At 43.5% G+C, this 26,463-nt stretch overlaps 1 protein-coding gene across 4 annotated transcripts in view; it reads left to right on the top strand.

The window, feature by feature from the left end:
* TRAK2 (trafficking kinesin protein 2) overlaps positions 1–16,272 on the top strand; it is a 96,774-nt gene extending 80,502 nt beyond the window's left edge. For all 4 annotated transcript variants that reach the window (XM_040357220.1, XM_040357222.1, XM_040357221.1 and 1 more), the window contains 7 exons: positions 1,739–1,876; positions 4,691–4,770; positions 7,161–7,349; positions 9,459–9,739; positions 10,385–10,657; positions 11,462–11,561; positions 15,302–16,272. In XM_040357220.1, coding sequence (XP_040213154.1) covers positions 1,739–1,876; positions 4,691–4,770; positions 7,161–7,349; positions 9,459–9,739; positions 10,385–10,657; positions 11,462–11,561; positions 15,302–15,956 — 1,716 coding nt within the window. In that variant the 3' untranslated portion in view covers positions 15,957–16,272. The remainder of the gene's footprint in view (positions 1–1,738; positions 1,877–4,690; positions 4,771–7,160; positions 7,350–9,458; positions 9,740–10,384; positions 10,658–11,461; positions 11,562–15,301) is intronic.
* Positions 16,273–26,463: the final 10,191 nt, after the last annotated feature.

Here is a 26,463-nt window from a genome sequence, read left to right as displayed (position 1 = left end):
ACAGATACGACTGGCCTTTTTGGGGGAAATCATAATAAGCCACCCTACCATCAGAAGTTAAGTCCCCCACTGTCCCTTACATCACAGTGCACCCCCCTTTCCTTATGCTGCTGCTGGGAAGAAGATGGATGCATTGCTTGAAAGCAGAAAGTAAGGGTCTGGAGGAGGACCAGAGGAGGGCTGAAGCTCTCCTGCAGCTGCAAGAGAGGTGCGAGGGCCACATAAAATGGTCTGGAGGGCCGGATTCAGCCCGCGACCATTGTGTTTGACACCTATGGCCTGAATGGTAAGATTTTCATTGAAAGCTTTCAATGTTAACAGTCTGCATGGCAAATGTACTATCCTGCAGCAAAAGTACTATCTAAAAAATAACAAAGTGGCACCAACCTCAGAGACAAAGGGCCTGATCCACAAAAGGGATACGCCGGCGTATCTACTGATACGCAGTCGTATCCCTGTTTCTATCTATGGAACTGATCCACAGAATCAGTTTCTCATAGATAGGCAGAAGATCCGACATATGTAAGGGACTTACACTGTCGGATCTTAGGATGCAGTACCGCAGCCGCCGCTGGGGGCATTTCTCGTCGAAATCCAGCGTCGGGTATGCAAATTGTCACTTACGGAGATCCACAAAGCTTTTACGCTTCGTTTTTTCTCCGTAAGTATTAGTTTGCCGTCGCAAAATTAGGGCTGCTTTTACAAAGTGTAAAGTTAGTACACCATGTAAAAGTAGACCCTTCTTTCCCGCGACGCTGTCAAATTTTTTTTAACATTTTTTTTTTTTTCCCCCAAAGCAACTTTTTTTACCCGGCGCGATTCACAAAACTTGGCGTAACGTAATTTTGCGTAATGCACGTCAGGGAAAATCGCGTAGGGAGCATGCGCAGTACGTCCGGCGCGGGAGCGCGCCTAATTTAAATGGGACTCGCCCCATTAGATTAGGAACGCCTTGCGCCGGACGGATTTAAGTTACACCGCTCAAAATTTCTAGGTAAGTGCTTTGTGAATCGGGCACTTAGGTAGAGATTTTGCGGCGGTGTAACTTAAACGGTAAAAATTAAGTTACGCCGGGTTTTTGTGGATCAGGCCCAAAGTAACTAAAGAGAAATAATGTAAAGGGGGCAATAAAGTTCTAGTACTTTTACACAGCTTCAGTTGCAGCCAGCCTTCATTCTAATGCTGCTGCTACAATCTTTAGAATCCTTTCACCTCCCAGGTATGATCATGGTGTGAAGGAGATGCAGGCATTTGGTGGTATATATGATATTATAGTACAATTTGTTTTTACCCCTGTTGGGGTCTGCTCAAGTTTTTGCAAACAGAAATCCCCTGCACCACCAGAATGATTAGTGGTCTCTGGAGTCCTAGCTGCACTCCAGAGAGGTGATACAATTACCAAAATGCAAGTTTTTTTTTTTTGTTTTGTTTTACTGAAATATTTAAATTGGGGGGGCTGTATAATTTGACAATTTTTTAATGGCACATGTGCTAGTAGTGCAGGCTGATTTTCTCTCTGTTGTAAGATTTCATGATTTAAAAAAAACGTTTTTTTCCCTTTTTTCTAATCCTCCTTTTGCTAAGGTTATTGGAAGTATAAGCACCATTGGTTACATGTCTTACTTATAAGAGAAGATCCTCCTTTAGGTAGTGCATAAGTCACAAAGTTCTGTATCCTCCAATGAATGCTAATGTAAAAAACAACTTTAAATAACCTCTGTAACTTTTTTGCTTGCAGCTTCACGACTTACAAGATCGCAATGCAGAATGTGAAGGGATACTGCAGGAGACGCAGGATGAACTAAAAATGCTGCGGTGCAAAGCCAGCCCTTCTGCACTTCTTAGGAGACCCCAGTCATGCAGCGTTTTCCCTGTGGTAAGATCACTTTACTGCTCACCAATGCCCCACTTATCCACAAAGATCATAAACATAGGATAAATATTACTAAGTTGTTTAAAGTGAACTTCCAGGCAAAAATGTAACTCCTTTAGCAAACATAAGTACACCCCTCCTCTCTCGTTTTTGGATACAGTGGAACCTTGGATTACGAGCATAATCCATTCCAGGAGAATGCTCGTAATCCAAAGCACTCGCATATCAAAGCGAGTTTCCCCATAGAAGTCAATGGAAACAAAAATAATTTGTTCCGCATTGACTTCAATGGCATGCAATACAGCATGTGGCCAGAGGTTGGGGGGCGCAGGAGAGCCATTGGAAACGATTGGAAAGGCCCGGGGACAGCTCGGCTGAACTTGGGAACGGAGTTTTTCCGAAATTTTCTTAGCATTTCCGAACGGCTCTGGTGCCCCCCACCTTAGGCCAAACGCAGTACTGCACACCGCTGAGGCTTGAATTCTGCTCGTTTTGCGAGACAACACTCGCAAACCGAGTCAGGATTTTTTAAAATACAGTGCTCTTATTGTGAAATGCTTGTTAACCGCATTACCCCCCCCCCCCCTTCGCCTGCTAGGACCTGTGTGTGTCCCACTAGATGACAGGACCATTAAAGTGCCGCGTGACTCGCGCATGCGCAATAGGAAACAGGATATGAAGCCACAAGGCTTCACTTCCTGTTTCCCTTAGTAAGGATGCCGGCGCCTGCACCCGGAGCTGATGATTGGCTCGATTTTGGGTGCCGACATCGCGTGTTCCCTGGACAGGTAAGTGTCCTTACAGTATATTAAAAGTCAGCAGCTACAGTATTTGTAGCTGCTAACTTTAAATTATTTTCACCCAGGCTGGAACTCCTCTTTTAAGCTTCATTGATTACATTTGTTACTTTAACCTAAAGGATTTTTCCCATCTAACATTCAGTTAAAGGGTAAGTTCACCTTTACAGAAAAAAACTGTAAGGTGAACTTGCACAAGACTCTCTCCTCATCCCCCCATGGTCCCTATGATCTGGTCTCTCCTCATCCCCCGTGGTCCCTATGATCTGGTCTCTCCTCATCCCCCGTGGTCCCTATGATCTGGTCTCTCCTCATCCCCCATGGTCCCTATGATCTGGTCTCTCCTCATCCCCCGTGGTCCCTATGATCTGGTCTCTCCTCATCCCCCGTGGTCCCTATGATCTGGAGTCTAGCGATCACCCTTACTGGCACATCAAGTCACTGCTTCACTGGTTTGGGACTTGAAAATCTCCTGCTCTATCTCCTAAACATACCTTGTCGGGAGGTATGTATAGGAGCATTCTAATTGGTCGTTGCCGTCACATGGGTGGGGCTGACCAATCAGAACCTGCGTAGCCCGTTCTCTCACCGCAGGCGAACAGAGACAGCTGTGGGGATTTCAAATCCCCAGACCGGTAAAGCGACAATACGATGATCTATCAGAACGAGAGATCGCTGAAATTCAGGTTAGCATGACTGGGTGCGATGGGAAGGGGCTCCAGTGTAAGTTCACCTTACGGATTTTCTGTAAAGGTGAACTTACACTTTAATTTGCAGAAATATCATATTGGCATGCAGTTGGTAAAGTGTATCTCTAGCCAACTCTTTTTGGATACAGAAGGATTCAGACTTGTATCTGGTTTTTGCTGCTTTCCGGGGCTCTGTTAGAGAGATCTCCCCTCACTTACTGTCACATGACCAAGGTTTCACAAGACAGGAAGTGAGGGGAAAATCTGCAACTGTGACCCTGACTGCAATAAAAAGCTGACAGGTTCTGGCCTTTCCCTATTCTATAAAAAATGTATTTTATTTGATGCTTGTGGAGACTTTGCCTCACTTTATTTCTAGTAAAACCATTGTCTCATTCTAATTAGGGTTGTCCCGTTACCGATACCAGTATCGGTATCGGGACCGATACCGAGTATTTGCGGGAGTACTTGTACTCCCGCAAATACCCCCGATACCTAAATAGAATACTTGTCCCACCCACCGCCGCAACGAATGCCGCCACCGACCCCGTCGCATACCGCAACGCCGCCGCCGCATGGGTTAATGCAGCTATGTCCCCCCATACCTAGATGCCACCGCCGCATGGGTTAAACAGCGTGCGGGGAACATCACAGCTTTCATTTGAATAGCTGTAGTATTTCCCGCCGCGCCGCTTATAGACACTCCCCCTTGCTCGGGATCTGTCCAAATACCAATCCCGAGCAGGGGGGAGTGTCTATACGCGGCGCAGCGGGGAATACTACAGCTATTCAAATGAAAGCTGTGATGTTCCCCGCACGCTGTTTAACCCATGCGGCAGTGGCATCTAGGTATGGGGGGACATGGCTGCATATAGGGGGGACATGGCTGGATTTATGGGGGACATGGCTGGATTTATGGGGGACATGGCTGCATATAGGGGGGACATGGCTGCATATGTGGGGGGACATGGCTGCATATGTGGGGGGACATGGCTGCATATGTGGGGGGACATGGCTGCATATGTGGGGGGACATGGCTGCATATGTGGGGGGACATGGCTGCATATGTGGGGGGACATGGCTGCATATGTGGGGGACATGGCTGCATTTGTGGGGGGACATGGCTGCATATGTGGGGGGACATGGCTGCATATGTGGGGGACATAGCTGAATATGTGGGGGGACATGGCTGCATTTGGGGACACATTTTAAAAAAAGTATCGGTATTCGGTATCGGCGAGTACTTGAAAAAAAGTATCGGTACTTGTACTCGGTCCTAAAAAAGTGGTATCGGGACAACCCTAATTCTAATGTATATTATTTTCTATTAGGACTCTTTGGCAGCAGAGATTGAAGGTACTATGCGGAGAGAACTGAGTTTGGAAGAAGATTCAAACTTTGGAGAAAGAAAGTAAGAGACCTTCTGATTAACCCACTATATCTAATAACAACCTTGGAGAACAGTGTGAAAATATTTTTATATATATATATATATATATATGACTCTTCCACATGGGGCAGGCTTCATTGGAGCCTGCCTGCTCAGCGGGGAATCTGTCTGCTGATCCCTGCTCAGCAGGTGGGTGGCTAGTCCGTGTCTGCTCTTCTTATGCAGAGCGGACGCAGACACAACACGCTCTCCTCTATGGGTGGTTGAATGTAAGCAGACCGCATGTTCATTTACACCCCATCCGTTTGTTTTTAGTGGATTGATCGGTCCGCTCGTGTGATTGGGGACTTATGCAGGTAAAAGTCAAGGTGTTTAGTAAATAATACACATCTCAGAAACAAAAAAGCAGAAACAGGGGTGACTATAGACAATTTATTTGTTGCAGGCACTGTTCTGGGAGTATAGGTGGGGAGCTAGGTCCTTGATCCTGAATCCCCTGTGGTAAAATAGGAGACACAGCTTACTAAGAAATGCTTGGTCAGAAAATGAAAGATGCAATGTTATACAGAGACTGTTCACAGTGTAATAAGAACACAGACTGTAGCCGTTTTTAAGCACATAGAAGCGTACAGAGCACAGGTGTTAGAAGTATGAGACAGTGTCCTATACATTGCTGATCGGCCAGTGCAAAAATCTGTTCTATAACTGCACAGATGTCAATGTAAATCGCAGCCCAAAATCGCAAAAAGGTAGTACAGAACCTACTTTTTTTAAATCGATGCAGCGCCGCAGATGCGGCATCGCACCGATTTAGGATGGTGCAAATGTCGCCGATTTGACATGTCAAATCGTACCAATGTGAACCAGGGCTTACTGAAAGTTTGAAAACCTTACAGCCTTTTTAATGAACTCTTTGGGGTAGATTCAAGAAGCACTTGCGCCCGCGCAACTGCTTACTTGCTCCGGTGTAACGAGTGCTCCTGATTCAGGAACCTCGTTACACCGACTGCAGCCTAGGATCTGACAGACATAAGCCTCCTTATGCCTTCACATCCCAGGCTGCATTCTTGCGTTGGCCGCTAGGGGGCGCGGCCATTGTGATCGGCGTATAGTATGTATGTAGCATACTACCACCGATTCACAAAAGTTGCGCGGGCCCTGCGCACGCAAGGTACGGAGTTTCCGTACGGCGACTTTAGCGCAAGGTTGCTCCTGCTAATAGCAGGGGCAGCCAATGCTAAAGTATAGCTGCGCTTCCCGCGCGTGAAATTTAAATTTCACGTCGTTTACGTAAGTGATTCGTGAATGGCGCTGGACGCCATTCACGTTCACTTAGAAGCAAATGACGTCCTTGCGACGTCATTTGCCGCAATGCACGTCGGGAAAGTTTCCCGACGGAGCATGCGCTGTTCGCTCGGCGCGGGAGCGCGCCTAATTTAAATGATTCCCGCCCCCGGCGGGATCATTTACATTAGGCGCCCTTACGCAGGGTTAATTAGCATAGCGCCCGCGCAATTTACGGAGCTACTGCTCCGTGAATCGCTGGGCAAATCGAAATATTTGCGTGGGCGCAGAGAAAAATCTTTGCTCTTTGCCCACGCAAATATTGCTACCTGAATCTGGGCCTTTGTCTATTCGGTGTACGTACATCAATGTTTTTTGCATCTGATCTGCGCCATGTTGTGGTGTCCTGGTGAATCGAAGTTATCAAGCACTGCTAGTAGGAAAATGACATCCTGCACCAGAGTAACTTCTAGGCAAGTGTTAAAAATTAGTGCTGATTGTATGGCGTTAGTTTGTGTCTTTTCTATAGAGATGGTATAAATTTGTGAAGCTGTTTAAGGGCACCAAAATAGGCTTCACAGCAGTTGGCTTTCAGCTGCCAGAAATATGTTTCAATCCAGAGTATCACAAAATTAAAGGATCACTAAAGGATTTTTTTTTTTTTTAGCTAAATAGCTTCCTTTACCTTACTGCAGTCCTGGTTTCATGTCCTCATTGTTCGTTTTTGCTTTGAAGTTGCTGTAATTCTGCTGTGATCTCCACACTTCCTGGTTATGAAAAATCTCATGGCAGCTTTTCACTGTGGTCCAAGCTGTGTGTCTAAAACTCCTCAGAACCAATCAGATTCATTTTAAAAACAAAACACTGCCCTGGATTTAGTTGTTTTTGTTCTGTGGGTCTCTTTACTTCACAGAAACATGAAACCAGTTTAAAAACGAAAGTGAAACTACAGGCACATTATATGATTGAATTTTATCTATTTTTAATCATTTTTAAAAGGAATCAGTTAACTTTTATGTGTCTATACCCTGTAAACAGTCATTTCAGCAAAAAAAATGTTTTTCCTTTAGTGACCCTTTAAGACAATATTCCCATAATGGTAAATTTATTTACATTTTTCATGTTAGAAAACAACCAAAACGAGTGTTTGATACAGTGAAAGTGGCGAATGAACTGCGCTGCCGATCTTCTTCTGCATCGATACCTGGCTCTAACCGTTCTGGAGTAGTGATGACTGCTCTTCCTTTTGAATCTGGAGCAAAGATTGAGCAGACAAAGCCTAATGTCCGGCCAATTGAACAAGGCACAAAGGAAAAGTAAGCGAAAAACAGTGTTTAAGTGTTTCTGTGGCTGTATAATGAGTGATCTTTTAAAGCCTAATCCTCTTGTATGTTATGGATATAGAAAACATGATTTAGTTACTGGTGGCCCAGCAAGGGGTTGTAGCATACATTTTGTCCCTGAGCCTTAGTAGAAGCTGTCAGAGCTGTCATCTAGATGACTTTCTTCTGAAAGACTCATCTCCTTCCCAGCTATTTTTATAAATGTTCTCAGAATAATTCAGATTCTCCAGGCTTTCCGGCTAGGGCATCAGTTTTTAAAACAGTCAGGGAAAGCAAAGTTTTTTTTGTTTTTTTTTAAACATTTCTCTCTTTCCTTTACAAACAAAAAAAAAAAATGGTTATCACTAGCTGTCTAAAAACTATAAACAATTCTTTTGGGTACAATGTTGCATAACCATGTTATTGTCAAAGTATTAGAACACTGAAATCTGAAAAAATGCCTGGTAATGAGATTTAACCACTTGCTTACTGGGCACATAAACCCCCTTCGTTCCCAGGCGAAATTTCAGCTTACGGCACTGCGTCTCTTTAACTGACATTTGCGCGGTGGTGCGACGTGGCTCCCAAACAAAATTGACGTCCTTTTTTCCCCACAAGTAGAGCTTTATTTTGGTGGTATTTGATCACCTCTGCGGTTTTTATTTTTTGCGCTATAAACAAAAAAAGAGTGACCATTTTAAAAATATATATATATTTTTTTACTTGTTGCTATAATAAATATCCCAATTTTTTTTTAAAAAAATAACTTTTTTTTCTCAGTTAAGGCCGATACGTATTTTTCGACGTATTTTTGTAAAAAAATCACAATAAGCGACTGGTTTGCGCAAAAGTTATAGCGCCTACAAAATAGGGGACAGAATTATGATTTTTTTTTATTATTATTTTTTTTACTAGTAATGGCGGCGATCTGCGATTTTTATTGGGACTGCGACGTTATGGGGGACACATCGGACACTTTTGACACAGATTTGGCGCCATTCACATTTATACAGCCAACAGTGCTATAAAAATGCACTAATTACTGTATAAATGTGACTGGCAGGGAAGGGGTTAACACTATGGGGGTAAGGAAGGGGTTAAATGTGTATCCTAGGTGTGTTCTAACTGTGTGGGGGGAGGGGGGTGACTGGGGGAGGTGACCGATGCTGTGTCCCTATGTACAAGAGACACAGATCGGTCTCCTCTCCTCTGACAGCACGTGGAGCTCTGTGTTTACACACAGAGCTCCACGTCCCTGCTGTCTTACCGATGATCGTGTGTACCCGGCGGACATCACGGCCGCCAGGTACACGCATCGGCTTACAAGCGATGCGCCGGGACAGTGTTTACCCGCTGCGCGCCCCCCAGTGGCGCGCGCGGGTAATGCTTTTAAATGACGTCCAAAGACGTCCAGTTGGCACTTGAGAGCCGCGCTGTTGACGTCTTTTGTCAATAGCGCGGGTCTCAAGTGGTTAAAAACATGGTGCAAATAACGCAAAATATGTTATCACTGAAAATGCACACTATTTTTCCTTTAGCTTGACAAGGTAAAATTTGACTTAAAAATGGTTGTAAAGCCTTACCTATACCCAGTGAAGGGACTGGTCTCGGGTGATGCACAGAGATTAAACAAATCCTCCTACATAAGTTGTACCTTTTTTTATCTGCAGCAATCTCTTCTCTACAGCCATTCAAAGTGCACAATTTATACAGCTTGCCTGAGCTTTTAGAAAGCAGGTGGCGGGGAGCTGAAGATACTTTCTGCAGATCTCAGTGAGGAGAGCTCTGAGAGATGACTGGAGGAAAGGGACAAACCCCAAGTCACACATCAGAGCTGAAGCTGTCATTTTACAGGCTTGGTGCTCCCTTCCCTGTCACCTTTTTTTTTCTTGGTGTCAGGAAAACTTGGCAGAAGTGATTCATGCTCGATAGCAGAAGAACAAGGCAGCAGACAGAAATCACACTTGGTGCCCTGTATTTTAGACAAGTACAAACTGGGATATGATTTGTTCACATTTCATGTTTGAGGTTTACAACCACTTTAATCTCTACTTTTTACAAACAGGAATATTTTTTTTTTAAATCTGTTTTCAACTTTTACAGGGAACTCTTAAAGCTGGGAGATGCTAATTTGGAAACTGCATTGCACAGGCTCCACCTTAGAAGACAGAACTATTTAAGTGAGAGGCAGTTTTTCAAGGAAGAATGTGACAGGAGGTTGAAATATCTAGAAGATGAACATGACCAGAGTGGCTGTAGCAGTCCCAATGGAAGTGTCCTGTCCATGTCAACCCACTTGTCAGATGTCACAGACACTTCAGCTACCTCTAGTACCCTGCGAAGCCTTCTGCCAGAGAAACTGCAGATCGTCAAACCACTGGAAGGTGTGTATATGTGGCATCTCTCAGGCACTTTTTGACTTCCGCGAAGCACATTTTGTAATGTCTTAAAGCGGTAGTAAACTCCGCCTTTGAACTTGTACCTACAGGTAAGCCTTATTGTAAAGTGAAGATCTCCCAAACTTTAGGAGATATTTGCACTGGATGCAGCCAGTGACCTCACCGGTGCGTGCGGTCTGAAGCGTCAGCATACCCATGCTGTCCCTTCAGAGCTCTGTGCCGTAAACCGTGACATGCATGCGCAGGAGTGACATCATCGCGGCTCAGACTTTCAAAGGACCAGAGCCCGCGAACCCGGAAGGAATACCAGGGGAAGATGGAAGCCCGGTCAGCGGTGACAGCTCACTGCTGGAGGGCTTTGCTGTAAGGTAAGTACTTCATAATGTGCTAGTATGCAATGCATTGCCCTGCAATGTTGTGTTTGTTTTTTTTGGTTTTTGTTTTTTAAATCCATGGCTATATTTTGAGCATATTCTATTTGTTTTCCCAAAGCTTGGCCCTTTCTGTATGAAAATGCTGATGATAGCCATGCATATGAGTATTTGTTCTTTTCTTTACATCATGATTGTCTTTCTGAATTGTTTTTTTGTTTAATCAGTATGTAAGCCTCTCTTTTAAATATTTGTACAGGTTCCCAAACTCTCCACCAGTGGCAACAGCTAGCACAGCCAAACCTGGGTACCATTCTAGATCCCCGTCCTGGTGTAATTACCAAAGGATTTAAGCCTCTTCCCGAAGATGCCGAATACCGCTTATGTGACTTAGAAGAGGATGAAAAGGAGGACGAGGATGAAGATGAAGAAGGGATAACTTTCCAAGTGCAGGAAAGAAAGGAAGAAGTGCCACAACCCACCTTAAGCATTTTCCTGCCACCTATTTCTGTGTCATCAACACCAAGTTCTGGTTAGTGCTCAATAGTGTACCTTTTACGTTTTGGACATTCCGGCATGTCGTGCTACCATAGCAATCTATCAATTTCACTACGCCTTTTGTCTATTTCTACAGAGATATCTTAGCATTGATCTTTCAATGTGTTTGTTTTTGGTAGATATGCACACTGCACCTTTCTTTACCTCTGTACACTGTAGTCTGTGGCACATTTCCAATAGTAAACAATAAACCTTTCAGATTTTTCAAAACATGTTATAAAACAATTGTCCTCCTCTATATCTTAAGGCGTTGGCTTGGTTTTCTTAAAGTGGTGGTTCACCTGAATTTTTTTTTTTTAAAAGCCAGCAGCTTCAAATACAGCAGCTGCTGACTTTTAAAAAATGGACACTTACCTGTCCAGGTCGGCAGCCGAAGCCGAGTGGCAGCTCGGCTTTCGGCTTCCCCCGCCGCCATCCTCGGTGAGGGAATCAGGAAGTGAAGCGCTGTGGCTTCACTGCCCGGTTCCCTACTGCGCATGCGCCGTTCCCTGTGGTCCCCGTTGTGTTCTGGGAGCCGAATGTTTCCCAGAACACAACGGGGGGGGGGTCGACGCAGGAGTCTATACCAGGAAGTGGTGCAAATACCTGTTTTAGACAGGTATCTGCACCCCCCCCCCCCCGAAAGGTGTCAAATATGACACCGGTGGGGGGGGGTTCCGAAAAGCGGAGGTTCACTTTTGGGTGACCCTCCGCTTTAAGTCTTTTCATTGTTATGTGTATTCTGTATTTTGTGGCTACATACTGTGCAACTTACCTTTTCTGATTATTTGCATTGCAGCAACAAACCCTGGCAAGTGCCTGGGTAGCACAAACTCAACATTTACCTTCACCACTTGCCGAATCCTACATCCCTCTGACATCACTCAGGTTACTCCCAGGTAAGCTTGACCCAACAATTGGTAAAGTCTTTCAATGCAGTAAGTTCAACAGTCAGGGCCCATTCATACTAGGAACTGCATGTGGAATCACACAGGATCATTGTGCGTTTCCTGCGCAATTCACGTGCAGTGCGATTTCATCCCCATTAATTTTGAATTATCTAAAATTGCAGTGCACCAATTGCATGCACTACTTTTTGAAACTTGGGGCAACCGCTTTGCATGGCACCTTTGTACCAGGCGATCCCGTGTGGGCAAACACACTGCGTTTGCATCCTGTGTTTGGGCTGCCATTAAGTTTGTATTGACCTTCGCAGCAGATTGCAAGGGCAGTGCGATTGGAATGTGGTGTGGGAAGCTGCATGGCAATGCAGCTTTCCTGCACTGCATTCTAGTGTGAAAAGGCCCTAATTCTTACAACCAGGGTTATGGCTCCACAGAACAATCGTTTAGGCTGTGAGAGCAGTTTGCAAAGTTAGAATACCTGCTTATAGAAAGGATCTTAAATCTTTTAATAAAAAAAAAAAAAAACATTGGGATCTTGCAAGAGGTATTTCAGATCACGCTGATTGAGTCAGTAGAATATGTTTCTTAGGTAACTGGTATTGTTTTAGTATCCAATAATTCTTTCAGACACCAACATCCGCCACGTTTTGTGCAGAAGCACATAGATTTTGCTGTTTCCTAGTCAGACACCCATAGCCCTGCCCTCTCTATAGTGTGTGACAGCAGCTTTCATGTAGAGACTCACTGTATGGCAAAACAGTCATACTTCAAGCAGCCCTGGCCCTAGATAATCCATTTAGTGATGGAAACATAACTTCCTTACAAACATCAAAAAATAGCAATTTTTTTATAGTTTAATTAACAAAGTTGTTACTATATTAAGCACGTTGGTGCACTGAGCATTTTTTCTGGTAAAGTCTAGGCACAAAAACTTTAATTTAAATATATTCCTCAGTAGGCACAAAATATATAAATCCACTTTGTGGACCAAGTGCCTTTGCAAACTCATATAATACTTTGTAACAGTAGCAGTGACATCATCAATGTGCTGTACATAGTCTGGACAGAGAGGAGAGCTATGAGAGGGGCACAGAAGGCTCCACCCACTACAGGCTGCATGCAGAAAACTATAGGCAGGGGGGCAGAGACAAAACCAGACTCCCTGCACAAGAGAAGTGGGCAGGAGTGGCCGATTTTTATGGCAGGAACTTATTGCACAGAGACAAAGCTTCACACTGGATTACTACTAGAGATAAGCTCCGGCGTGTTCGCACAGTTCACGTGCAGAGCCCGCCAGGAAGTCTGCACGGCGTTGTGCTAATCACAGGCAGGGAGACATATTCCCGATGCTCAGCTGCAGAGATCAGGAAATGTCTCCCTGCCTATGGTTAGCGCAGCACCGTGCAGACGCCGCTGGAGCTCATCCCTAATTACTACACAGATCTGGAGGAAATACACAAAGTACTCCAAGATTCAAGAGGATTGCACATGTCAGATATATTTAGACAACATTTACTTATCCTGGAGTTCCATTTTAAGGATTTGCATACACTTTAAAGGATAAGTTCACCTTTTGGAACATGTTACATGCTCCACCCTGGTGAAACATGTAACATGTTTCAGCTCCTGCCTCCTCTGCCCTCCGATCCACCCTTTCTGTGACAGCGGGTGGGGGATGAATGAACTACAAGTTCTGTTGACCTTTGTAGCTGATGGCTTGTAGTTCTCAATGTACTGCAAAGGCGATGATCACCATGAATAGATGTCTCCATTGAAAAAATTCCCCTCTGACACTCCCTGGAGAGAATGAAATAAAAACCTCAAATGGGCTATAATACTGTTGGCCATGCACCGCTTTTGCGGGGAAACGAGTGTTTGATAAATCGATAAATGGACTGCAGCAATAAAAATCTGACCATTCTGGCTTGAGTATGGAAGGATTAGAAGAGTTTTGACTCTGACACTTATAACTTTATTATGTGTTGTCAAGTATAAGATAATATATTATTTTATCATTCATTGGGGACCCAGGATTAATTCTGATACAAGAGGGTTACACTGCTGTTTACATGAGATTGGCAAACAAAGCTGTTCAGGCAGTATATGCGATGAATAAAAAACCTGCAATTATTTATAAGCATCTGTTTGTACATTTTCATTACTAAACATTTTTAAAGGTGCCTTTGTTGTAATTTTTATGATGAGGGGGGAGATCCTTGTTAACTTTATTGCCGTCACATAGGGAAAGATCAGCCAACAGTCACCCAAATAAAGTTCCACTAGAAAGTTGACAGTGTGTGTTTAATATAGTTATGAACACAGCCAGATGGTGCAGACGCTATCAAATGCTTTTTATTGATGGATAAGGTGGAAAAGTGGTTAAGGACAAAGTTCCATCTTTTTCTGCCAAGGTGTACTACACTAGATTAAGGAGTGCCTCTTGGGGTTTTTAGCATCAGGCATTTGTTTCTCAGATTTGCAAGGTTGCCATCCAGTCTTCTTTTCACATGTTTGCTAAATTCTACCAGGTGAATGTTCAGGCCTCTTGTGATGCTGGCTTTGGAGTTGAGATTTTTTAGGAAGTTATTTGAGCTGCAAGTAACCTCAGTTGTACACTGTTGCTTTGTTGCCTGCCCCTCAATTGGACAAAACTGGAGCTGTAGGCCCCTTACACATGGGCCGGCTCTGTTGGAGTCCACCTGCTCTGTGGGGAATCTGTCCGCTGATCACCGCTGAGTGGGCGGATGGCTGGTCCCTGTCTGCTCAGCTTATACAGAGCAGACACAGACTGCTCTTCTCTATGGGCATTCGGATGAAAATGGAACGTCTGTCCGTTTACACCCAACTGCTATTGAGTCTGGCAGGCAGATGGGGAGCAGATCCCTATCCGATCCCTATCCATCTGTATTTAGCAGACAGGATTGGATCAGATGTCGGCAGGTGTCAATAGACACATATACGTTGACACCCTCTACCTGGAAAACTGATAGGCGGACCAGATTGGTGTGTAAAGGCCCTATATGGGAGTGGGAAGGGCTGACTTGCAGCTTTGTTTGCTAGTGTCCAGTCCCCTGTAGGCAGCAGTATAACCCTCTTGTATTACAATGAACCCTATGGGGAGCTGCGGTGGCTCAACGCGATTGGCACTGCGCAGACAAGCTATTCACCTCTGCAGCTAGGGGTTCGGATCCCGGTCTCGGCTGCATGTGAATTGAGTTTGGTGGTCTCAGCCCAGCTCCCGGTGGGTGTGCTATGCGAGGTAAGCCTGCGCTTAGTACGCCCACCCCCCTCCCACAAAAACCACCACACTTACACGCACTCGAAATTGGGTAAACATGCACGCACTTTGACCATGCGGTCTCTAAAAAGAGGCTGGTTGAGCGGGCTAGATCCTCTCACTCCCTTATAGGGAGTCCCTCTGCCCCGTTGGGCTTCAAAGCGGAGCAGGTAGGGCGGGCTGTGTGGGAGGACCCCCCATGCACCCGCCATTGCCCCCCGGGGCATGGAGAAAGGTGGCAGATTGCCTCTGGGGGAGGCCTGCCTACTCCCAATTCCTGCAGTCCGGCTCCTCTCTCGAGTACACGCACAAAATACACTCAAAAAGAATGAACCCTATGTACCTTAATAAACTCCATGCAAAGCATGTTACAGTAAGTACAAAGCTACTGTTTTAACTTGTACAGCCTAATGTGTTAAGTCTTTGTTTTAAAATGTTTCATTCTCGTTTCTTTCAGTTCTATGTACACTTCATCATCTTTTGGAAGTGGCAGCACTTCTTCCACCAGCACATTGGGGAATTCTCCTGCAGTGTCTTGTCGGCTGAGTGTTGGAGAATATTTTAGCAAGGGATTAGATTCCAGGTTAAACAGTACAGGTAACTTAACCAAACTTCTTCAAGAACAAGGGATTTCTGCCAAGCTGAATAGCAATAACGATCCAGAGAAGCCACCACGTCCACAGAACTTACTTCTTCCCTCCACACCACCCAATTCTCCTACACGATCTCCGTGTGTTTCTCCCCTCCCATTTGAACCAAGACCAAATCCATCAGAAAGTTTCCTGGCAGTGTCCAGACCAGTGGAGAGTTTTCTTCAAGAAATGTATGGTTTGAAGCCCACGCGAAACCAAGCCGATTTGGGGCAGCTGAAGATGAATTTGGTGGATCGGTTGAAGCGGTTAGGATTCGCAAGAGTGGTTGGGCAGACGGACCAAATGCAGACCACAACACTGAACAATGGGTTAAAGCGGCAAGAGTCTATGTTTGTTTCAACAAGCAGTAGCCTTTTGGGTGGTCTAAGAAGGAACCAGAGTCTTCCGGCTATCATTGGTGGACTTGCATCTTCAGTTTGCCCATGTCCTCCAAAAATGGGTAGTTTGAAAGAGGATTGAGCATGTAATTAAAAAAAAAAAAGACTGCTTTGATTAAGTGTTCTCTGTTGAAAGAAGAAGAGTGTTGGCTTGTTTGTGAAAGGTTGTAGAAGGTTTGTGTAGGTGAAGGAGGAGAAAAGAGGTTATAGAAAAGATTTCCCACAGGGAATACTTGAAAGGCTGTGAAGAAAGATGTTGGAAAGTGATAAAATATATCTGAACAGTAGGATTCAAATGTAGACAAAATGCGATGGTGTTAGTTTTATTAAAACTGGATAGTAAAAAACCTGGTGCAGCTGTGCCAATCAGCTTCTAACTTCAGCTTTTTGAATTAAGATTTGACAAAAAAATAAATAAAAGCCGATTGGTTTCTATGCAGAGCTGCACCAGATTTTGCACGCTCCAGTTTTAGTAAATCAACCCAGATGACTGCAGTAGATCTGAGCTCACCAGGAGCAGAGCAATTATGCTGGTGAACTTTGCATCCAGAGATATTCCTCAAGCAGTCGCCTATTTTGCCACCAATTTTTAGGCTTGTTTACTGATAAATGATCCATAGAATGTGGTTATGACTGAAGGCTTGATACAGAGGTCATTTAATAAATCAAAGCTATAATTGTTACATAAAGTGTTAAACATTGTGAAGATCAGCTGTATATGATAGTAAGTATTCCAGCCAACTTTATATAAATATATAAGAAATATATAACCAGTTTAGAAACAAAGGAAATGAGAATGATAGCCCACCAAAAGAAATTGCAGCTATAAAAAAAAAAAAATACCAACCAAACATTTCTTTGCCAGTAATATGCAGTTATCTTAATTATTTAGATTGCTGTGCCACCTACCGTCCTCTACCCATACATTTATTAAAGCGGCGTTCCACCCAAAAATTGAACTTCCGCTTTTCGGAAACCCCCCACCCCGCTGGTGTCGCATTTGGCACCTTTCAGGGGGGAGGGGGAACAGATACCTGTCTAAGCCAGGTATTGGCTCCCACTTCCGGGCATAGATAGCCCGGATATCTATGCCATCTCCAGCCCCTCCTCCGCCCCCCCCCCCCCCCCCCGCTGTCTTCTGGGAGACACACAGGTCCCAAAAGACAGCAGGAACCAGTAAGGACGCGCAGCGTGACTCGCGCATGCGGAACCAGGCTGTGAAGCCGCAAGGCTTCACTTCCTGATTCCCTTACTGAAGATGGCGGGTCCTCCACCTAGAGCCGAGGGACAGATCGACTTCGGGTGCCGACATCGCAGGCGCCATGGACAGGCAAGTGTCCATTTTTTTAAAGTCAGCAGCTGCAGTTTTTGTAGCTGCTGACTTTAAAAAAAAAAATCTATTTGGTTTTTCTTAGGTAGTCTGGCTTCCTTAGAACACTATGCAGAATGTTTAAATTGACTTTGGTTGCTCCATTCCTAGGTTTCACTCGCCTTACTGCCCCTGCTAGCTTTATTTGTGTTAAACATATGGCAGACGTTCCTTTTATGTATGTGGATTGCCACAGCAGTAACTTGAAGGAAAACCATAAATCCTAGGAAAGACCCAACTAGGTTAAGTAATATTTCGGTATAATTTTTAACATTGCTTGTTTAGTTAAAGCGGAGTGCCACCAAAGGGGAAGTTCCATTTTAGGGCCTCCCCCTCTCTTCCCAGTGGGTACCTGGTTTTGACAGATCATCGGATCACCTAGGCGATCCAAGGGCAAGTTCCCCCTTCTTCTGGTTCACGTCACAGGTCCCAAAAGACTGCGGAACCATTCACAATGTGCAGCGCAGTGGTCACCCGGCTGAGAAGCTACAAGCTCGTGCCCACAGTTGAAATGCCAGGGACAGAAGACCGATGGAACTGTTTGGGTGAACACATCTCTGGATCCTGGGACAGGTAAGTGTCTGTTTATTAAAAGTCAGCAGCTACAGTTTTTGTAGCTGCTAACTTTTAATAAACACAAATATGACTGGAGATCCTCTTTAACATGTTGAGATATAAATGGAGTAAAACCATTATACCGTATTTATCGGCTTATTGCGCACACCGGTGTATAGCGCGCACCCCTAATCTGGACGTGAAATTCTTGAATTTTTTTTTTTATATTTCTTACAGTTTTGGTGTCTTGCCCGGCGTCCATCGGCAGCCTTGTCCAGTCTGGCGTCCGTCTGCGGCCTTCGTGGTGTCCTCCCCGCTTCTCCTGCGCTGGTTTCTGAGCCGATCCCCACGCTGTGTTTGAACGCCGCCGCCGACATATACCAAGCGCAGTACACTCGGGCACGCTCGGCTTCTCTCGCATAACCGCGAGGGGAGCCGAGCATGGCTGAGTGTACTGCGCTCGATATATGTCGGCGGCCACGTTCAAACACAGCGCGGGAAGCGAGTATCGGCGTATATCGCGCACCCACGATTTTGCCCTGATTTTAAGGGCAAAAAAGTGCGCGGTATACGCCGATAAATACGGTAGCTTAAATTTCTGCAATTTCTTTTGGTGGAAAATATTTAGCAATTAATAAAGGAAATGTATTTCTCAAGAATTTCCTTCTGGTAAAAGGGCACATATTAGCACTTTTTAAAAGACAAAAAAGCACAAAATTATAAAGAATGAAGGTTTTATGTACTGTGAAGGAATACAAAAGGGATGTTTATAGCTCACTCCTATAACGGCATCAAAACAGAGGATTTTTCACTTTGCTAAAATAAAGAGCCACAAGCCTATTTTTCTTTTCATTTTCCAGGTATTGTTTCATCTAACAGTTAATCTGGTACAACAAGTTTTGTGCAATATGTCCGAATTCTTTACTTATATCCGTCTATTTAAATATTAATCTGTTGATGATTAACATAATTTGATACCTTGCTTAAGGATAATCTACAGTTGACAATTTAGTGTACAGGTAAATAATACATTTTCGGAATTCTTGTTTGTGAACGAACAAAGGGATAGATGCATGCAATATGTATTTCTGTGTATGCAGCCCTGCCTACTTTATCTTGAAAAACTTTCTCATGTCAACATTAACTTTTAGACATAACTTAGGTGTAGATTTTCTATGTTTTATTCTTGTAACTTAACCAGCTCAGAAAAAGATACATTACCATCTTAATCTCAGGGCAGGATAAATACCCTTTTAATGTTTTCAAATTACGATACCTGCTCAAAAAGGCCTTATAGAATTCTTAAAATGATCAGACCATCTTAAGCTGATAATGAAGTTTTGAGTAGATGCCAACAGGTTTGCCAGGTGAAGATGATTTTCATTGTTGAGAATCTGGCACCTGAAGATCTCTCTCACTCACTCTCAGGCCCCGTACACACGTCCGAGGAACTCGACGGGCAAAACACATCGTTTTGCTCGTCGAGTTCCTTGTGAAGCCGTTGAGGATCTCAGCGAGCCAAGTTTCCCCATTGACTAACGAGGAAATAGAGAACATGTTCTCTATTTGGCTCGACGAGTTCCTCGTCGGCTTCCTCGGCCAAAAGTGTACACACGACCGGGTTTCTCGGCAGAATACGGCTCCGATCGAGTTTCTGGCTGAATTCTGCCGAGAAACTTGGTCGTGTGTACGGGGCCTCACTCTAACACACTCTCACTCTCAGGCCCCGTACACACGACAGAGTTTCTCGGCAGAATTCACCGAGAAACTCGGTCAAAACCCGGATTCTGCCGAGAAACTCTGTCGTCTGTACAGTTTTGGCTCGATGGAGCCGCCGAGGAACTCGACAAAAAAATAGAGAACATGTTCTCTATTTTCTCGTTGTTCTATGGGAGAAGGCGGCCCGCCGAGCTCCTCGGCGGCTTCATCCCAAAACTCGACGAGGAACTCGACGTGCCAAGCACGTCGAGTTCCTCGGCCGTGTGTACGGGGCCTCACTCTCACTCTCTCTCACACTCTCTCTCTCACTCTCTCTAACTCTCCTGCATCAGTCGATGCTTTAAGACTTTTTTTTTAAAACAGGTTTAAACAGGTGATCCAACCAAAACTACTAAAAGCAGGCCTTCCATGAAAATGGAAGTTCTACTTTGATGACAGCCCTGCACCACCTGTATGAGAAGAAAAGGTACATCAACAGCTGCAAAAATAAAGCAATTTAAGAAAAACACACTTCATCGAGGTGTTGGTGACATCACTGCACGTGGGGATAGCTGGATGCACGAAATCCAGCAATTTGGTATCACCCGTTCCACTAGGTCCATAGATACGTTTAACGTTTTCAAAATGCTGCGTTTTTGGCCATTATTTATGTTCCTTTTTTTTTTTTTTTTTCTAATGCCCTTGTACACCCGACCGGTTTTTACGATGAGAAAACTGCCATTTTTTATATTGGTCGTAAAAACCGGTCATGTGTATGCTCCCTAGCAGTTTTCTCGACTAAAAAACTGTCCGTAATTTTTTTTTAAACCAGCTCTTTTTTTTTTCTCGTTGTGTTTCCTGTCAGTTTTTTCTTGTCGCAAAAAACGTGTGTATGCTTTTCCGGGGGGGGGGGGGGAATCGTGCATGCTCAGAATCAAGTATGCAGCCCAAAGGGTGGCGCCATTTGAAAGGAACTTCCCCTTTTATGGTCGTGTGTACGAGGCATTAGAGTTGGTGCAGGGCTGTAGTAAGTACAATTTTCATGTAAGGTCCACATTAAAATTACATTTTGGGGTTTTGGCGGACTGAAATTTTTATAACCCTTTACTCTGTTTAGGTACATTTCTGTATCGGTATAGTCGGTGAAGTTTTCTGAGCAGTGCTCAATGAACATTTTACTTAATATTTTTCATTTGTGTATATGGTTTTGCTGACCCATCCACTAATTCATGAGAAGAAAAGCAAATTACTTTTTTTTTTAAACAAATCCTTTTGCACTAAAGTTTATGAAGGCGTTGTTTTATGCTTTTAGCTATATATTGTGGAATACTTGATATTTTTATGACTGTTTGCATTTTGGCCATTGCAGACTGCCTCAGGATTACATGTGTAGGGACACAGTTTAGCTCCTAACGTGAGAAGTTGTTACTGTGATTTGAAATCTTTTTAGAAGTTTCCATAAAGTTAACAGACACCGAGGTTGGGTTCACACTGCCGTGACCTGAAAGTTGTGCGACTTTGCCAGGCAACTTCCTGGCAACGTTAATAGAAGTATAGAATATAAAAGAATAGAAGTCATCTTGAAGTAGTACAGGAACCCATTCTGAAGTCGGAGTGATTTCAGTAGTGCTAATTAAGGCCGCTCTCCGCATTGGATGACATGGGATTTCACATGTCACGCTACTTGGGGGTCTCACAAGTCGGATATCAAGTCGCCGCAGTTTGAACCAAGCCTTAGTTGTATTTAATTAGGCTACACAAAAAGTCACTGGTATACGATAACCCTCACCAACAAGTCAGAGCAATGAAAGGTGATTGCTCGCTGTTGGTTATGAGTTAATGGACTTTTTGCCCTTTTAACTTATTAATAATCACAGTGTCAGGAAGCTGTTTGTAAACCACTTTGGCTTCAAGATTTTTTTTCCCCATTGGCTAATATTATCACCTAGTTTAAAAAAAAAACAGGTAATGTTAAAGCGGAGGTCCACCCTAAAAAAAATATATATATATATATATATATATATATATATATATATATATATATAGCCAAAAAGGCTTCAAAAATTTTGAAGAGAAAAATAAATGTTTTTATACTTGCCAGAAATGGCTGATCGTCCCAATCTGCCACTTCCTCGTCTGCGGTGATCTTCTCTGTTCTCCTCCTCGCGTTGCCTCCTGGGTAATGGAGACTCGCTGTCTTCTGGGACCTGTGTGTGTCACAGAAGAGAGCCGTCCATTCATGCGCAGCAGGAAACGGCAATAAAGCCGCAAGGTTCCACTGCCTGTTCCCCTTAGTGAGGATGGCAGCGCCGGGACCTGCCACGATTGACGAATCAGCCTTGGGCGGCCGACATTGCGGGCAGCCTGGACAGGTAAGTGTGCTTATTAAAAGTCAGCAGCTACAGTGTTTGTAGATGCTGACTTTTAAAACCATTTTTTTTTTTTTTTTTTTTTTTAAACTGGACCTCCGCTCTAATATCGTCTTCCCCATAATTCCACAGTTTTGCCTTGTTCACTTTTGTTTTCCTTGAGATTCACCCCCTTTTTTTCTAATCATTTATGTCTACATAACTAAATTATACCAGTCACATACATCTTCTACATGGGGAAACTATTTACTATATAATAAAAGCTACTCACTTCACATCCTGTGTTAAGATTTCATAATCTGCTAAAACTCCAGGAGCAGGCATTCCTTCTTTAAATATTCATAGAAACTCTTCAGGTAATGAATCACCTGCTGACCTGTGTACGCATTGATCAAACTTCTTGTTACGTACTTTTTTTTTTCTGCCTATAACTTTTCTTATTACCTTTTTAGCCTGTGTTTTTAAAAACAAAAATTAGAGATCCTGAAAAATAATACTTTCAAATTGGAGCCGTCTAGATGAGGATCTGACTTGGTTTTTAACTAAGCTATTTAAAAGTGTATATATTATATTGCATTATTGTTTTAAATATGTTGAGTACATAATATTGTATTACCTTGTTTTTATGTTTCCGCCAATAAACATTTTTGATCTTTGTACATTTTACATGATGGTGATGAGTTGTTTTATTTTTCCACAACTGGCTCATTGCTCACGATTATTAAAAAAATATAGTAAAGTACAGTCAATGTTATGATCGCTAAACGGGCCAATAGTGTTTTCTCTCCCTTCATTCTCTATGGATGCTGTGATCCCCCAAAGCACCGATTTTTAGGATTATTACACAATATAGTCACTAGGGTTGTCCCGATACCACTTTGAGAACGAGTACAAGTACCGATACTTTTTTTCAAGTACTCGCCAATACCGATACTTTTGTTTAATGTCATGTGACAGTGGCAGTTTTTTTTTTTTTTTTTAGAGGGGGGGGGGTGTAGTGTCAGTGTTTTTTTTGTATTATTATTATTATTTACATTTTATTTTTTTAATTAATTATTGCATTTTTTTATTTTTTTTTATTTAGCCCTGTTGGGGGGGGGGGGCTTTGGTGAGATATCAGGGGTCTTAACAGACCTTTGACATCTCCCCTTTAAGACAGAGAAAGGGACTAAGGACACAGATTCCCCAGTCCCTTTCTCAGCAGCCTCAGCTGAAATGAATGGAGAGAAGCGCCTATCCATTCATAAACTGAAGCATCGTAAACACAGGTTACGATGCTTCAGTTATGTGAATGGACAGAGTCAGTGATCACTGACTCTGTCCATTCGGAAAAGGTAGGAGCCGGGTTTCCGCTCTCCATCCTGACAAATTGAGGGGGGACAAGACATGAGCACGGGGGGGGGGGACAAGACATGAGCACGGGGGGGGGGGGGAAAAGACATGAGCAGGGGGGGGGGACAAGACATGAGCACGGGGGGGGGGACAAGACATGAGCACGGGGGGGACGACAAGACATGAGCACGGGGGGGGGGACAAGACATGAGCACGGGGGGGGACCAGACATGAGCACGGGGGGACAAGACAGCACGGAGAAGACTTGTAACTCCCCCCACCACCCGATACCTGACTGCCCAGGTATCGGGTGAAGCATCAGGGCATTACCCCCGAGTACAAGTACTCGGGAAATGCTCGGTATTGGGACATCCCTAATAGTCACACAAGCAGAAGGCAGCTTGAAACTCCATTCTATCGCCTACTTAAAGTCAGAATATTAAGTCATGCTAGATGGCTTCAGAAGAAACTGGAGTAATACTGGAGGCAATTTACAGCACATGCTAATTTAGGAAGCATAGTTATTAATGTGGAATGTATGTTCCTTGCTAAAGAACATTTTTTTTTTATCAAGTTGCTATGGGTAAAGTTCTGCTTTAAGTGTGAAGCCTCGTAAACACGTACGGGATCCCCGGCGGTAAAAAGTCAGCCAGGAAACCTGAGAACCTGCTCGGTAACTTTTTCCCCCTACACACGACCGGGTTTCCCAACAGGAAAACTGCCATGGTCGGGAATCCCGGCCGTGTGTATGCTCCATCGTAGTGTTTCTCATAGGAAAACTGCCGGGTAAAAAAACGGTGGGGAAAAAACCCTTAAGCCTTGTACACACGACCGGTTTTCCCGGCCAAAAGCTCTCATGGCAGTTTTTCCGATGGGAAAAACGGTTGTGTGTACGAGGCTTGAGGCTTGGTTCACACCTATGCATTTTATTTTTATTTTTTTTGTGCGTTTTTAGTTTTGCAGAAACACACTACAGTCCATTTAACATGGTTTCCTATGGATGTAGTTCACATCTGTGTATTTTATGCAAAGGGCAAGAGATTTTTTTTCTTGTTTTTGGTTCCATAGACTTCAATGGAACAAAATGTGTATTGAAAAATGCACCTGGAATATGCAAACTGAAACCTGCATAGATGTGAATGAGGCCTAAATAACACTATCTTGTGAACTGGCAGGTTAAACTCATGTCTAAATGAGCAGTGTTTGTTTCCAACATCTAATGTATTATTTTCTCCACTCCTCTCTGTTGCACAATCTATCCTTGTAAATTGTAAGCTGCTTCCCTATTTCCTGGTTGTCTGATGCCCAGCATTACCCAACCTCTTTCCACGCCCAGTCATAAAATACCACTGCCTGGGCTACACGTTGTGCCTCCATCAAGCTTCCGGTGTTCAGTATGGATATTGGTGATAAACTGGTCCATTAAACCAATAAAAGAAATTGCACATTCCAAACCATTGCTACCAGTCTGTTTGATGCTAAGAGAGTTAAGCAGTCCTGTGCCTTCTTCTCTGCTTGTGCAGGAAATGGGACCATTAACATTGCACAATTCTGCCTCCAGCACTAAAGTAACTGCATTGCTTGTTGGATTATGCAGTCTAATAGTGGTGGCTTACATATGTAATGTGTGCATCATCCAAACCCGTCCACAGCCTAGTGTTACATTGAAGGAAGAAAGGACTGTGGAAGTCATGTTGGCACATGTTTTTAAAAATGCAGGCAGCTGTGCAAGAAGGGGAACATAAATTGACTGATTCATTTTAAAATGATTCTAAGGTTTTTATGCATTTCCTAAACACATGCCCAAAATCTTGTTCAATTAAAAATAGATGAACCACCTATCATAAGCCCAGTGTGGTGGAAGGTGTCACCAGTGAGTTATCTACTGTTTTGGTGGAGTGTATGTATATGTGTGTGTATGTGTGTATATATATATATATATATATATATATATATATATATATATATATGTGTATATATATATATATATATATATATATATATATATATATAATGAACTCGCCTTCATACCTTTTGCTGTTTACAATGTACGTAGTGAAGATAATAGGATTTTTATTACAGATTACCTGTAAAATCCTTTTCTTGGAGTACATCACGTGACACACAGGTTTAAGCATTCCATACGTCCCAGAGCAATGCTCAACTTGAGGGGAGGGAGATGCAAATAACGCAGACCGCCATCAGACGTGAGGACCCATACTGCTGCCTGCAGCACACTGCGCTAAAAAAAAAAAAAAACGGCATCCTCTAACAGTGTTACATTCACTTGATAAATATTAGTGAACGCAAGCATCGACGACCAAGTTGCGGCCTAGCAAATTTGAGTCATAAAGGCTTGGTAATGCACCGTGCAAGAAATGCTTATTGTTCTGGTAGAGTGCATTCTAAAAGAAACAGGGGGAAAAATTCCTTTCAACCACAAGTCTAAATAATTGCCTGATGAATCAACATCAAAACAGTTGGTTTAGACGCTGCCTGCCCTTTCCGGGGCCTCCTGGTAGCGCAACAAACATCGGTCTACCGTATCTGAGCAACCGCTTCAGATAGGCCTTGACTGCTCTCAATATAATAAGAGAGCAATCATTTTAATAGCTGGTTTGAACGCTGCCTACCCTTTTCTAGGGTCTTCTAGCAGCATAACAAAATGTCAGTTTCTGGTATCTGAAACTTTCAGATAGACTTCAATTGTTCTCATCTCTATTTAGAGAAAAATAATAATTTTCCTTCTGTAAACCAAGTTTTGGAAAAAAGGAGGCAAGAAGTGTTTTGATTAAAAGAAAAAAAATTGATGCCAATACTGAAATTCTCTTGCAGGGGCTACCACAACCAAGAACACAAACTCCCTTGAAGGAGGATGAAGGGAAATATGGTGCATCGGCCTAAGGAGCTGTCCCTGCAAGCCGACAAACCAGATACAAATCCCCTGAGCACAAGGACCAACTAACTGGAGGACTTAATGGGTCACTAAAGGAATTTTTTTTTTTTAGCTGAAATGACTGTTTACAGGGTATAGAGACATAGTTAACGGATTCCTTTTAAAAATAGATAAAAACCAATCATATAATGTACCTACAGTTTAGTTTTTGCTGTTGTTTCCTGGTTCTCTGATGTACAGAGCCAGAGAGCCAATAGAGAGCAGTGAAGGTTTTGCAAAACTAACTTGAATTGGTGCTGAGGGGTTTTAGACACACCTCCTTGATTAGTCACCACAGTGAGAAATCTCCCAGTACTGTGGTGATCAGGAA

The sequence above is a fragment of the Rana temporaria genome, chromosome 6 (assembly GCF_905171775.1).
Source record: "Rana temporaria chromosome 6, aRanTem1.1, whole genome shotgun sequence".
Classification (NCBI taxonomy): Eukaryota; Metazoa; Chordata; class Amphibia; order Anura; family Ranidae; genus Rana; species Rana temporaria.
This window is presented reverse-complemented; position numbering and strand designations above follow the sequence as displayed.